General features: G+C 34.2%; 1 protein-coding gene across 2 annotated transcripts in view; it reads left to right on the top strand.

The window, feature by feature from the left end:
* LOC128983694 (TM2 domain-containing protein CG11103) overlaps nucleotides 1-15,774 on the top strand; it is an 80,954-nt gene extending 65,180 nt beyond the window's left edge. The window contains exon 6 of one of the 2 annotated variants that reach the window (XM_054403095.1): nucleotides 15,617-15,774. In XM_054403095.1, coding sequence (XP_054259070.1) covers nucleotides 15,617-15,708 — 92 coding nt within the window. In that variant the 3' untranslated portion in view covers nucleotides 15,709-15,774. Of the gene's footprint in view, nucleotides 1-5,831; nucleotides 6,179-15,616 lie in introns of those variants that run through there. The other variant, XM_054403094.1, reaches the window with a different exon arrangement.
* The last annotated feature ends 424 nt before the right edge of the window (nucleotides 15,775-16,198 follow it).

Genomic DNA, 16,198 nt, shown 5'->3' with positions numbered 1-16,198 from the left:
TGTTATTGTTTATTTTTTAAAGCTTACAAATGCGTCTGAAATGCCAACAAACTTGCATGACTGTAGTTTGATTTTACAACATTTATCACCATGTAATAAGCATCTTGTCACATGTATCACAATGTAAACGATTGTAAAAATGGTGTTTGCCGTAAAAATAAATTAATAAATAAACAAAGGAATTATAATTAAACTTTTCACTTATGTTTTTTGCTATGTTCACTTTTTGTAAAATTATAAATAAAATGAGACATACAGTATATTGAGAATCCCTCTAGTTATAGTTCAGTTTTAGTGTTACTTTAGCGTGTGTTAGCAATTATAGTCTTGTAAACTATATAAAAAAATAAGTTGACTTATTTTTCTTAGCCAGTGTACATGTTTTATCTTATCTAACAGGGGCAGGTTGAGACCTTAAAGCACTTCATCCGAAATCGAATTATTGCGCGTGTACATGTTTATAGGATTTGGAAACAAGGATAGCAATTGAGAATACCAAATTATAAATAAATAAACAAATATTACTTTATTGTCACATACACAAGAATACATTCCATGTTTCTAACGCAGCTAGAGGAACAGGTGACATTGTCAAATATGCATAATATAAAACAAAGAAAACATTCCATAAATTAAAATAGTATTAAAGTAAAATTAACCATAAACTGAGTTATTGCTCAAAGTGTGCACCAATATTATTGTCATCCAGAAATTCAGATACAGAATAGAAGGTTTTTTCCATTAAATACAGTTTAAGGTCATTTTTGAATTTAGTAATGCAGCTAATCTCTTATATTAATACGTGAGGGCTGTTTTTTGTGAACAAAACTCCTCCGTTATTTCTGGACCGATTTTAACGTTTGAGGTGTCAAATGATTCGTCTCAATTCGTAGTTCTGCATAAAGGTTTTAGAGTTTAAAATCTCTTACCCTTAAGGGCACGAAACGCTCTCAAAAGGTCGCATTTTCCCCATAAGAATTACATTGAAAACCAATTTAAAAACAAAAACAGCTGTATATAAAAATAAACTCACCAGCTTTTTGGTAGTAAATATTGATGTTTGTAATATTTAGGAGGTTATAAACAAATCGAAACGGTTAATCGGTTTTGTTGGAAGAACAGGAAATTTATTGAATTTAAAGGAGAAATATTGAAAACAGGAGGAGGAGACAATTAATAGGAAATCGTATACTTATGAGAAGAGTAGAAGAGAGGCCTGGTCTCACAGTAAGGAATCCAGGTACACAATCACTTGGGGACATTAATCATTTTTGCCAGTTATGCTAAGCAACTTATTTTGGAAGTAATAAAAAATACTTGAAGAATATACACACACATCATGTTGTCACAGTGGTAAAGTAAACCTAGACCTAAAGTCAGATAAAATAAATACATGCAAGAATTTTTTTCTGGTAACAGCTTTAAGTCGGGAAACATTTGTAGAAAACACTAAAAAATAAAGGCCGGGTCCAAAAAATGCTAAAATATTTTTACAAGAAGCGTTATTTATTATTTCAAAGCGCTGTTAAATAGCGTGAGTATTTCAATTAGTTACATAAGCATTTAGTCGGGTCTTTTAAACTCATCGAAAATTATGACTGTTATTACTGTAGTTTTAAAATAACTTCTGTATAATAAGGGTACCGGTACTTGACAAATGCTCGATTTCGAGCAACAGGTACACTAGTATTTTTTAATCTATTTGGTAGATATTGAAAGAAACTAACTTGCTCAATGTCTATTTCCAATCACATGGTTTATAATTAATTAAATCATGTGTATGATTGTTTTATCTTGAAACATGTTTCTGTAAACATAGTTAATAATAAAGTTTAACACCTATTAATCAATAATATTTTCTTTCTTTATTTAAAAGGTCATGGTGCCCAGGTACGTTTTATTTTGTGTAAACTATGAAAATTAATTTAAAATGGATGTGAAAGTACAAATATCAAAGCTCTTATTCTTTCTTTCTTATTCTTTTTTGTGGGTCTCAGTCCTGGCGTAGGTGGAAGAGGCAAATGGAATTGATGTTGAAGCATCATGGGGTCCTAGACATTGCAAAGGGCCAAAGAAATTTGCCTAGAATCACTGTAGACGATGTGACTGGTCTGAGCCCCCTGAGGAAAAATCAAGAAAAGAACAGGCACACAATGAGGCAGTAAGAGCATATGAGAAAGATGATTCTCTAGCCCAGGTCCTGATGGTAAGTGATGTAGATGATACTCATGTCGAATTGACAGCAACTTGTGACTCAGCAAAAGAAATTTGGCAAACATTTTTAAGTGTGTATGAACAGTCCTCAAGTCAAAGGTTGGATAGGACGTTGGAACTTTTTTTTCTGCTAAAGTAACTGAGGATGAGGAATTAGTTCAATACATATCTCGTTTGCAATTAATGTTCAGGGAAATAAATGAGGAGTTGCAAAAGCATAATGCCAATGTATTGCCTGATATTGTACTAATGTCCAGAATTATGAGTACATTGCCGAGTGAATTCTTTGAATTTAAAAACGTGTGGGAAAGCATTCCTGTAGCTGATAGAAGTATAGAACTTTTGATTGAAAGGATCAGACTTATTGAGTCAAGGTTCTTCTAAAAATTCAACAAGTGGAGGGCATGCATTACAAATAAATAAGAAACCATCATCAAATTGTGTTAAGGAAGTAAAGGCAGGTAAAAACTATGCCAGCAGTTCCAAGGTTAAGTGTTTTATTTGTAAAGGGCCGCATTACGCTAGCAAGTGTCCTAAGAATCAGAATTCAAGGAAGCAAGAAACTTACAAAAGAGGTGGGGTTTCTTCTAATGAGAACAAGAAGAAATCTAGTCAATTTTTATGCTTTGTAGCTGATGGACATCGTGATGGTACATTTATAGCTGACTCTGGTGCTTCACAACACATGTGTTTCAAGAGGGAATATTTTGATACCTACCACGGTTATTCTAAGCCTGTTTCAGTTACAGTAGCTAATGGAGAAGCTATCTATGCTGAAGGAGAAGGTCACATTCGATTTCTTGTAAATATTGGTAAGAGTAAAATTGTCCGGATATTGCAAGGAGTATGGTATATTCCAAAACTAGGCAGAAATCTTCTTTCGGTCTCCAGGTTCGTTGAAAAGGACTATACGTTCAAAGCTAATAAAAATAAGTGTGTTTTTATAAAGGACAATAAACCAAATTTATTTGGACTCAATGTCAATGGCTTATTTGAACTTGAAATGTCAGTTTTACAGAGTAAGTCTTCTGTACAGCTTGTGAGTAGTAAAAATAAAACTCTACAAGAATGGCATAAGTGTTTTGCTCATCAAAACAAGGCTCATGTGTATAAGTTTCTTAGAAATCGGGGTATATCTGTGAAAAAGGACATCATAGAGAAACTTATCACACAAGAACAGTGAAACCTGAAAGTCCAGGTGAGATTATAAGTGGTGACTTATGTGGACCAATGGAAAATATTTCTCTTAGTGGTAGTCGTTATTGTCTAGTGTTGAAGGACTAATACACTAAATTTCGACGAGTTTTCTTTTTGAAGGAAAAAAGTGAAGTTTGTGATTGTCTACAAACATTTCTCAATGAATGTCAGACAGCAGGTCATGTTGTTAAATCGTTCATGAGTGATGGTGGAACGGAATTCTGTAATGCCAAAGTGAAGAAACTACTCTCTGATCGTGGTATCACTATGAGAACGAGCATGCCTTACACGCCTGAACAAATGGGGTCCGTTGAAAGAGAAATGTGAACCTTAGTAGAAGCAGCACGTAGCATGTTTTATGCTAAGAAATTACCCTGGAGTTTTTGGGCTGAGGCCATGAACACTGCTTGTCATGTTATCAACCGCACTGGACCGTCTGTTGATGGTAAAACTCCTTACGAGTTGTGGTTTCAAAAGGGTCCTGCGCCCATTGAACATTTTCGCCCTTTTGGTGCTGAGTGCTATGTCCATGTACCAAAACCGAAGAGGAAGAAATGGTCTGCTAAATCGGTTTCTGGCATATTAGTTGGATATTGTGACGAACAAGATGGCTATAGAGTCTATGTTGCGCCAAAGATTGTGGCAAGCAAAGACGTTATTTTCAAGGAAATTTCCAAGGAAGTTATGGAAAATGATTCATTCATGTCTCCTCGACGGATCGAAGGAAACAAAGAAGATGAAAATGCTGGTGAGTCATCTCAATGGAATGAGGGAGTTCAAGGCAATGAAGTTGAAATGTGCATTCAATTTCCACGAAAAATCAGTGACAATGGAAATGTGGGGATTGAAAATGATGCAGTGTGTGCTGAAAATGATGTAGTGTCTGCTGAAAATGATGTAGTGTCTGCTGAAAATGATGTAATGTCAGTTGAAAATTATGTAGAAAAGAGCCATAAATGATGATGACAGTCGACCTCAACGTCAGCGACATACACCATCATACCTTCAAGACTATGTTTTACTTGCTGAAGCAGGTCCCTCCTACGATGAAGCAGTTAACAGTCCTTATTGGTGGCACTGGCAAGCTGCAATGAATGATGAAATGGCATCAATAAATGAAAATGAAGTGTTTGAGTTAGTTCCACGTCCCAGTAATAAGAGAATTATAGGTCTAAAGTGGGTTCTAACACGAAAACAAAATCGAGAACGCTTCAAGGCAAGGTTGGTAGCAAAAGGATATGCTCAAAAGTATGGAGAGGATTATAATGAGACATTCAGTCCTGTAGCCCGAAGCGATACCATTCGATGTCTTTTGAATGTAGCTGTTCAAGAAGATCTTTAGGCTACTTAAAACAGTTTGTAAAAACTGCATTTTTGTATTCTAAGTTAGATGAGGATATCTATACTTGGCAACCTGAAGGTTATGATGACAAAAGTGGAAGAGTTTGGAAACTGAAACACAGTTTGTATGGTCTGAAACAAAGTCCAAGGTGTTGGAGTAAGTGTTGAATGCAAAGTATGCTTAAGAAGGGTTTTAGCCAAAGTACTGCAGATCCATGTTTGTTTATTCGTAACAAGAACGGTACAAAATTGTATGTAGTAATATTTGTGGATGATGGTCTGATTGCTGGTTCAAATCAACAAGAGATGTCTGATTTTATTGCACAATTGGAACAAGACTTCAAGTTGAAAGTTACCGATCCTTAAACCTACCTTGGAATGGAGATTCATAGAGCAGAGGGCAGGATTTCTTTGAATCAGAAGTCTTACATCAAGAGTGTACTTGAAAGGTACAGGATGTCAGAATGCAATCCAGTTGGTACGCCTTTATGCACGAAGCATGAAGATGCAGTAGAGAAAAACAAGCCTTTGAGTAAAGGAGTTCCTTTCCGAGAAGCTGTGGGCAGTCTGATGTACATAACAAATACGAGACCAGACATAAGTTGTGCAGTGAATATGGTAGCACAAAAGCTGAACAATCCTACTGTGCAAGCATGGAGTGAGGTCAAGGGAATATTTTGGTATTTGAAGGGGACATTGGATTATTCACTGACTTATTCCAAAAGTGAACCAATTCTCCGTTGCTACAGTGATGCTGACTTTGCAAATGACAAGTCAAGAAAGTCACGCACAGGATATTTGTATATGTTTGCTAATGGCATTGTAAGTTGGTCTTCAGTGAAGCAACATTGTGTTACATTGTCAACCACAGAAGCAGAGTTTGTTGCTGCGAGTGAGGCTTCTAAGCAAATTGTGTGGTTGAAAACTATGTTGGGTGAGATATATGGTCAAGAAATCAAGGCTTTTCTTTTTTTAGACAACGCTGGAGCTGCTCGACTACCTAGAAATGCTGGAGAGTTTCATAAGCGGTCAAAACACATTCATGTGATACCAGTATGTACGTGAGTAATTTCTTGCAGGTACATTTGATGTACGTCACGTGTCTGGGAATGACCAACTAGCCGATTTCCTGACGAAAGGCCTACCAGTGTCCAGATTGAAAACCCTGTTGGAGCGTGTTAGTTTGAGGGCATATTGAAAGAAACTAACTTGCTCAATGTCTATTTCCAATCACATGGTTTATAATTAATTAAATCATGTGTATGATTGTTTTATCTTAAAACATGTTTCTGTAAACATAGTTAATAATAAAGTTTAACAACTATTAATCAATAATATTTTCTTTCTTTATTTAAAAGTAGACTATTGTAAAGCCTCAAACTCATATAGTAGGGTGACTTTTCGTACAGACAAAGCCGATGCCTTGGATACTGCAGGTTATCTTTGAAACGTGTGGGGTAGTGATGAACAAACTGCTTAGTGCTTACTTACATATTTGTGAAAATTACTTTTTAAATTTACTTTAGTTTTGAAAATAAACAGTGAAGGCATTGTCAAGACTTCATATTTTTTAAATAGTGGTTTACATGATGTTCTTTTAGATTTAAAAGATAGAATTTTTTAAAAACGTTTTTGGATTTTAAATATTTTAATTGCGTGGGAAGTGGAACCCCACAGCTCAATACTGTAATAGGAGGGTCAAATATTGTAAAGAGGAAGTGTTTGGCAATGTTGTGTGAGTAGGCTGGTAGTGTTGTTAAACAATAACTTGTTGTGCTGACCTACTGAAAGCTGTTGCTTTAAGTAGGCCAGTGCACTTGATCAGGGGGTCAGTTTTGTGTGGAGTGGTTTGTGTGGTGCACCAGAGGACGGGGTCCTGCTGGGGGAGCTGGAGCCCAAGGCCCTCGGCCTTGGGTCCAGGTAAGAAAATGTTAAGGGTTTTCAAAATTGGGGTTTCAGTTTCTAACTAAATTATTACAGTTCCAGTCTACTCTACCTTTTTGATTGTTAGTTTAGCTTTATGTTCTTTGTGTTGTTTTGAGTAATTAATAAAGTTGGGTTTTGTAAGCGAGTGCTGAGTTTCATTCCTGAGCTACGTCACCCAAAGTAACAGTACGTATTCCAAGAGGAATACGACAGTTACAAGGCCGCTTACAAAACCCAACTTGGCCAACTTTATTAATTACTCAAAACAACACAAAGAACACAAAGCTAAACTAACAATCAAAAAGGTAGAGTAGACTGGAACTGGGCCTTGGGCTCCAGCTCCCCCAGCAGGACCCCGTCCTCTGGTGCACCACACAAACCACTCCACACAAAACTGACCCCCTGATCAAGTGCACTGGCCTACTTAAAGCAACAGCTTTCAGTAGGTCAGCACAACAAGTTATTGTTTAACAACACTACCAGCCTACTCACACAACATTGCCAAACACTTCCTCTTTACAATATTTGACCCTCCTATTACAATACCATATTGCAAATGAGAGAAAAACATGGCATAATATACCATAATTTTAGTTTTGGTATCTATTATATTTCGCAACACATAAATTTGGAAACAAGCAGTGTTTAATTTTTTTGTAAGCATATATCAATGTGCGGTTTCCATGACAAGTTTTCATCAATATGTAAACCAAGAAATTTTGTACTTTTTACAAAGGATAAAATATCACCATTAAAAATCAAATCAAATGTATAAACATTTTTATTTTGAGCGGGCTGAAATTTTAAAATTTGTGTTTTTGAACTATTAAGTTTCAATCCATTCACATTAAACCAGTTGGATAGCTGTAGAAGTTAACGATCTAGCTCTACTTTCAAATTATTAGAATTGTTAGCCTTAACTATTGCTCTAGTGTCATCAGCATATTGAATGAGATTAGAAGAAACGTTTTTGGGCAAATCATTTACAAATATCAAAAATAATAAAGGTCCTAGAATTGACCCCTGAGGGACACCATATTTATTTTTACCCCATGTTGAGGAAAATGTTTTACCATTTTTCTTTATAATTGTTCTTTGATACCTATTGCTTAAGCATTGACCATACAATAGTCAATGGCTTAAGTAAGATTGTATCCAAGACAATGAGTAGTATCTAAGTTTTGTAACAGAATATCATAATCTACAGAATCAAAGGCCTTGGAAAGGTCACAGAATACAGCCGCTGTACTCTGCGACCCATCCAAACCCTCCGAAACCTGATTTATGAAATCAGAGATAGCAGATATTGTGCTCATTCCAGATCTAAAACCAAACTGTTGGTCAGCAAATAGTTTGCTAGCATCAAAAAAAGAATAAATTTGATTGTATACAATTTTTTCAAAGATTTTAGAGATGTTGGGTAGTATTGATATTGAGCGGTACTTGTCTGTGGCGGTAGTTATCAGGGTTTTCCACTAATCCCTTTTTGAAAAGAGGCTTCATTTGATTAGGAAATATGCCTTCATAAAAACATTTAATTTATTTATAATTATGCAAATAGGACGTGCAATGAAAGTAGCTACCCTTTTGATAATAACCATAGGAATTTCATCCCTTCCAACAGATTTTTTATTTTTTTTTTGTTTTTGATAGTTTTCTTTACTTCTGAAATGCTTACAGGGTGGAAATTAAAGTAATTGTTCTGATTATTTTTAAAATTATTGACAAATTCTTCTGCAGTATCAACATATGGCCCGCATCTATTGTCTCCCAAAACATTTAAATATTTGTTATTGAAATAATCTGAAATAGTCTGACCATCATTCAGGCGCTTCTTTCCAACTTGAATGTCAGGAAAATCCAAGGATTTATTACCAGAAGATCCGAGCTCAGACTTAACAACATTCCACACAGCTTGACTTTTATTATCAGCAGTTGATATTACTTCACAATTATACATCTTCCTAGCTTTATCACATACAGTCTTAAAAATTTTCCTGTAATTCTTATAGTAAGCTAGAAAATTCTTATCTTTACTGGTTTTTGCAAGTTTGCTCAGTTGCCTTTTAGTTCTGCTTGATACCCTTATACCTTCCGTCACCCAGGTTTTATTATTATTGTTTTTACGTTGCTTGTTTGAAAAAAATTTTAGTGGAAAGCAATGATTGAAATGCATTATAAACTGATTAAAGAAATTATTAAAATTAGTCTGTGCATCCTATTTATTTGAAATATCCCAATTTGTTTGAGAGATAACTTAAAAAAATTGTGAGATGTTATTTTTAGTAAACAACCTTTTCTTTGAGCAGGGTTTTATGTCAGATGAAGAATAATTATTTGTAAGTTCAATAAAAAGAGCCCTGTGATCAGAGAAACCTAATTCAAGATTGAGTTTAGACCTCCAAATTTCTGGATGAAATAAAGAAAGGTCATTTGTCATAATGTTATCTATGCAGGTGCTCGAGTTTTCGGTTATTCGGGTGGGAGAGCAAAAATTTACATTAAAACCTTACATACTTATTAAGTTTAAAAACATGCTTTTGTTATTTAATGAGTTAGTTGTAGGCAAAATATCCACATTATAATCCCCTGCAATATAGATGTGGTGAGACTTCAGATACTTTTTAAATTTATTCAAAAGACGTTCCAACTTACTAATAAAAGATTTAAAATTTGCTTCATAAGGAGTTCTGTAAATGGAAATTACAATTGTATTTATATGGGGAATTTCAATGCCACAGGCCTCAAAGGTCCCTTCCTCATTGTAAAGACACAGATCACCTAGTTCCTTAAAATTATAGTTTTGATTGACTAGTATGCAAGAACCACCTCTCGATACATTTTTCCTACAAAAATAAGCCCCTATCCTATAGTTTTTAAGGCATGACAGTACATTTATGTTATCTTCCAATAAACAATGTTCATTAATACAAAGTATATCTACATTTGAACCCTCTAAAAACGTATATAATTCATGATATTTATTGAGAAACCCCCCCCCCCCCTGTATGTTTAAGTGCATGAGCATTACATTATTTTTACTAATATATTTACAAGATTCCCATTTTACACACTTTTTACCAATATCATAATGAGACCCACCACATGCTATACAATAATTATCAAGATTACAATTACTGAGATTACTTAAAACATATGCTTGACCATCAATTTTGTCTAACATTTCTGCACACACTAAGGGTTGGCTATCTATAAAAAACTATTAGAATTAGGACTATAATTCGGCCGCTTAGAAAGCAACCTCCTCCAGCATTGGTTTAGCAGTAGCGCGCAGGTCGTTTTCTAAGCGGCTGAACTATAGCAACTTCCATCATTTGTGTATTACATGTAATACAGGGTGATTCAAAATGAATGACCCAGTTTTAACGCTTTATAACTTTTATACTATTAAACTTACCGCTATAAAATACACATCAAACGAAAAAGAAACTCAAAGAGTTTATGCTTTCCAAAGACAGATCATTTAACAAAATCGATCCAGCAGAACTGTAGATTTAATTGTACAAAGTTAACAAGTAATCTCCAACTTTTTTACCACTACAAATTTCGAGGTTACTTGACGTTTTTGCAAATTACTTTTAAATGGTGAGGAATTCGACCGAAGTGGAAGGTAATATTCCGAAAGAGAATAAAATTTCCAACAATCTACTATTATGCATTTCTTGAAAATACTCAATAAATGTAGCCTAAACTTGGCTTAAAATAAAAAAAGTGTGAAAATTAATGTTTGCTATGTTTATTGTCTACATTCAAGACGGGGATTTCATTTTTTTTTATTTTGTGGCAACTTTTGGTACCTTTCTTGAGCATTAAAAAAAAAATGCATAATAGTAGATTGTAGGAAATTTTATTCTCTTTCGGAATAATACCTTCCACTTTGGTCGATTTCCTCACCATTTAAAAGTTATTTGCAAAAACGTCAAGTAACCTCCAAATTTCTAGTGATAAAAAAAGTTGGAGATTACTTTTTAACTTTGTACAATAAAATCTACAGTTCTGCTGCATCGATTTTGTTGAATGATCTGTCTTTGGAAGGCATAAACTCTTTGAGTTGCTTTTTCGTTTGATGTGTATTTTATAGCGGTAAGTTTAATAGTATAAAAGTTATAAAGCGTTAAAACTGGGTCATTCATTTTGAATCACCCTGTATTATGATCTGCAGTAGCACCAACACTAACACTTTTACTCTGCTCTGAACACACTTCACTTCCGGTGTTGTTGTTGTTGGAGGTGATGGTGGTGATGGTGATTATACATTACATGCAATTACAAATTGACATTGAAATTACTAATTAGATTATGATCATTGTTTAACACGTTCGCTACTGAGCGTCGCATATATGCGACTCCGGGGTCATTGCCACAGACCGAGGTATACATTTGAATCTTAAACATAGACCGGCTGTCACTTGGTTACCAGTACACACAGACCATGGACGAAAACCTGTAAAACAGTGATCATTCACATTGTAATACGCTGCAATCGTGTTTGTAAATAATTTATTCTTGTTTTTTTGTATTTTTTATAACCTTTTGTAATGTCGCATATTTGCGACGCCCGGTCTACAGCGAAGACAATAGTGAAAATTATCATAGTTTTCTTGAAATAGACCAAACGTGGCAAATATGCGACAGTTAATTTTTGTTTGTGTTTTGAGGTGAAAGTAAGTAAAAATAAACTGATTATTCAAGAACAGTTTATAACTGAACAAATATAAAAGCTACATAGGATAATGCAGCATACATTCTGCATACATACATACAGTGATGCAGAAAAGTAATGACCAGTTTTTCTGACTATCATATGACGTCACCGATCATCATATCCACAGACCAAGCGACGCAGTTGTGCGTCAGACATCCATGTAGACCACTGCAGGGAATTCAGTGCCTTCAAATAGACCGTAACAAAGATATAAGCATTTTAATAACATTAGAACCCCGACGCAAATATGCGACGGCAGTCTATTTTAATGTGACTAGCAGTCGCTTATATGCGACGGCAGTCTATGGGTGGAAACCGGCTGTCGCATATGTGAATGAAAAATTTTGTACTATTGCAGTAGCGAACGTGTTAAAGAAAGCCATTTATCTAGTTTGGAATTTATTTTTAATTTTTTAATTTTTTTTTTAAGTTAATAAAATATATGGTATTTCTTCTATTTCTATCATCATTAATTACTAAAAATTAATAACAATTTCAAGCGTTAGTTCCTTTTGACGTTAGCGTAAATAGGAGAAATTGAATGGTGGACAGTACACAGAATTTTGAAACAATATGGTCCACTTCTAGGAGGCAATGCAACATATGGGCCCGAAAGACACAAAACACAAAGCATTGTTGTATTGTCGTATATTAGATCTAAAGTTTTTTTGCCACAGCACAAACTAAACACTCCATTAGAATTTTTTTTCACAATCGAAATATACGGCGGAACAGTATGGGCATTTGTTTTGCAATTTGTCTAGATTATGGCATGTGACATTGGGTATATGATTAGTGACTGCAGACTGATAGGTGACATTAAACTTATCATTTTGAGATTTTTTATATTCTTCTTTATCTAAAGTCTTTTTGTGTTTAGTCAGAGTATACCTCCTCTTTTTATTTGGATAAACTGGTACAACAAAGTCCTGAGGAGCATGGGTGGCATAGTTTGGAAAGTTAGTCAACAATTCTAACTAGTTAGAAGTTATTAGTTAGTCCCGTAAAAAGTAACTGAAAGAAGTTATTAGTTTGTTAGTTTAAAAAGTAACTGATAGAAGTTATTAGTTAGTTGATAGCTGATAGAAAATAAAGTTAGTTTAGTTTTTGTAGAAGTTAGATGTTTGTCGGGAAGGTGTTTAAATGGATTTCGTATGTATTGAAATAATGACACACACATCTTGATAACTTATTGTGTTTTAATCAAACATTGTCACATTTTACATTACTATAACAGAAACAAATTACTTAAAACTTACTGTCATATAATGAACATCAACTGAAGACAATGTTATGACACTTGAGATTACATATCAATCACCAAACAAACATTCCCCCTTCCCACCCCTCGGTGCTTGGGGTGTTGTTATTGGCCGTCACTGCCCTTCCACGGGCCCACTGCATACCAAAGCAACTAGACTTTGACTTTCTCTTTCTCCACTCCCTGCATTGTTTGTCAACAGGGGTGCTGACCTCTCACGGCCGCACGCAATTTACTGATAACGTAAAATAAATAACCTGTATTTGAGATACTTCTACCTGACCAAAAATCTAACGGTGTAAAACCAACGAATATATTATTATCTAATCGTACCACAGAAAACATACTACCATACTACTATGCTGAGTGCATAGCAACGCTGGTGGCGCTGCCTATGAACTGACAGGCAAAGCTCTCTCAAAGTACTCAACGCTTTTTACTGTGCGGTTGGCATTCTGGGTTATAGTAGTATGTTTTCTGTGTCGTTACCTAATTATAAATCTAACTGAGTAGAAGTGATTTCCAGCACTTTTAAAAAACTATACATTATGAAATTCATAAAGTTCAGGTCAAGATACGTTATTCATAAACACTACATATTTACATGTACAAATTACTAATATAACAGCTGTTGGGTTTTTCAGCTGTAGTTGGTTTGCTAACAAATCTTAAATACATTTTAAATTTTTTTTATTCTATTTCTTTTAAAAAGTTTTTTTTTAATTTGGCTCTGTCACGACCTTTTACACAAAATTACCTTCAAATCAAAAAAAGAATCATCAAAATCCGTCAAGCGGTTGTCTCACAATCTGCGTGAACTATATGATCAGCTTGTTAAGTACCTTGAAACAAACGAAATTTTAAGCAAAGAACAGTACGGTTTTGTAAAAGAAAAAAATATATCTGACGCTCTATTCGAAGTAAGTAAAAACATAAATGATAATATCTCTCACAATAGACGGATCATGCTAGTATTCCTAGACTTAAAAAAGGCATTTGATTCTGTTGATCGAGCAAAGCTATTCGTTAAACTAGAAAACATTGGCATTCGTGGCACCGCTCATCAGTGGTTTCAAAGCTATTTATCCGACAGAAAGCAAAGTGTGGTGATTAACGGAATTTCCAGTGACGTAAAACCCATAAACTATGGGGTAGTTCAAGGAAGCACTCTTGGGCCTGTCCTGTTCTTAATTTATATAAATAATATCACAAAACTTTCAATTAAAGGCAAACTGTTTTTATTTGCTGATGATACCGTCATTCTTGAAAACGGGACAAGTTGGGAAAACGTCCGTGATGATGCTTATCATGATCTTCTTTTAATACAGAAATGGTTTGACCAAAATGTTCTATCCTTAAATGTTTCAAAAACCAAATTCTTACCAATTTCATTAAGAAATATTACTGACTATAACTTGGAAAATATTTCAATTCACTCTTGTGGCAACTTTTTAAATAGCCTTTGCTCTTGTGAGCAAATTGAGAAAGTAAGTTCCTATAAATATTTAGGTGTGGTTTTTGACAATCGTATGAAGTGGTCTGACCACATACATTTTTTAACCTCTAAATTACGTAAATATATCTTTGCATTTAGGAAACTGCGTGACATATTAACAACGCAGGAAATGAAGCTAGCATATTACGCCTATGTCCAGTCGTTACTTTCATTTTGCATTATCGTATGGGGCGGAGCTTTTCCCACGGTTTTAGATTAAATTTAAATTAGATTAAATCACAGTTATTTATTAAATTTAAATTTCTTTCAATTAATGTTTTCAAGAACTTTGATTCTATTTTTAACCAAACATCACATTCTTATAATACCCGATATGCACAGAATGTCGGAATAACTACCTCCCATTTATCCGAGTCTTACTCATTAACCAATTCCTCTTACATTTCTGAAGTTTTATATCATAATGTTATCTCCCGCTGTAATTCTTATCATTTGTTTCATTCTCCATCGATTACTATTTTCAAAAATGCATCACTGGCTGTCTGATAGAGTGGGGTGTAGATGAATCAGAACTCCTAATCAAAGCAGAGTAGGCCTACAGGCAGACTTGATCCTACTTTATTCCCTCGTAATCATTACTGAATTCCCAACATCGAACATTCTTAACTATATTTATGTCTGTGCCCTCCACCTTGCCTCATTCCTCAAACTGCTCATTTCACTAATTTAGCCTCAGAATAGTTGCCGGTACTTTATAATTATATTAAATTATTTGTTTTTTTAAATTTTCTGAATATTTATGAATTTATTGTTTTCCAACAAATACGTAAGTCACTGATAGCGACTGAGCCTACGCACAGGCTTCCAGCCCATGTAGGCTTATTTCCTAAATGTATTATATTTAACATAGCTTTCTCTGAAACCTTCCATCCTTTGTTATTATTATTAAGTTTACATGTATCTCGTATTTAATTATTTTATCCATGCAATAGCAAGAAAGGTGTCTGTTTCACTGGAAGTTTATGTTTATATTTTATTCTGTTCAATATTTTTGGAAATAAAGTATATTTTGATTTTAGATTTTGACCAATATTTTTAAATAAGGATTGTTTTCACCAGAAGAACACTCGCATAATAAAATAATGTGTCTGCTTTTTCTTTGAGCTAAAATGTAAACAAATTATCTAAACAGCTGCTTTATTAAAACTGTCAATCAAACATAAACAAAACAGAAGCAATTTATAGCCCCCTCTTTTCTAGTATTCGTGGCCCAAACTAATAAAAATTTCATCAAACGGAAACCACTTTGCAAAACTACAGATCAGGGCAATTTTTCTGACAAATCATCAAAATCGGTTTAAAAATTAGGGAGGAGCTTAGCGTATTGTATATATAGAAAATAATAGATTTGTAAACCTCTAGAACAAAATTTTATTGAAATAGGAATAATTGGAGAGTAAACTTGTGAAGGCCAGATTAACTCATGTCTATGTAGGTGTCGGCATCTGGTGGGTGGTGGACGTGATCCTCCTGGTCACCAACGGTCTTCAACCTGAAGATGGCGCCAATTGGAACATCTATGCATAACTGTTAGCTTATCTGTGATTTTATACTAATTTTTAATCTCATTTAATAAATTATTTCTATAATAAATGTATAATTTCATTTTCCTCTTTACTAGACCAACTTTTTACTCTAATTATTAATATTGAAAGGGAATTTAAAAATAACAGAGATTTAGTTGTACTGTATCCTATACTCTTGTATGAGCAATGTTTGCTTGCAAGGTCTTGAAAACGGCTTCGATGATTCCTTAAAATGTTGTAAATAATTTATATATACCTACAAACGTGTTTACTGCACTTACAACTGCCAACAAAAATTTAATAACGTAAAAATTGACATTGAAAGTAAACATTTTTTTAACCCTCTAACTGGCAATGAACGAACTCTGTAGTAGCATTGGCGATTTTGCAGTCATATTTCCAAAAAATCATATAAACTAAACCAACAGAGCAAACCTATTGAACTGTATACTTGGTAAGTTCGTAATGAAATGAAGAATTTAAAAATGGCA

Source organism: Macrosteles quadrilineatus, unplaced genomic scaffold (assembly GCF_028750875.1).
Source record: "Macrosteles quadrilineatus isolate MER2022 unplaced genomic scaffold, UCM_ALF_1.0 Scaffold_1__1_contigs__length_201487025, whole genome shotgun sequence".
Lineage (NCBI taxonomy): Eukaryota > Metazoa > Arthropoda > Insecta > Hemiptera > Cicadellidae > Macrosteles > Macrosteles quadrilineatus.
The sequence above is the reverse complement of the archived record's forward strand: the minus strand, read 5'-3'. Positions and strand labels throughout refer to the sequence as shown.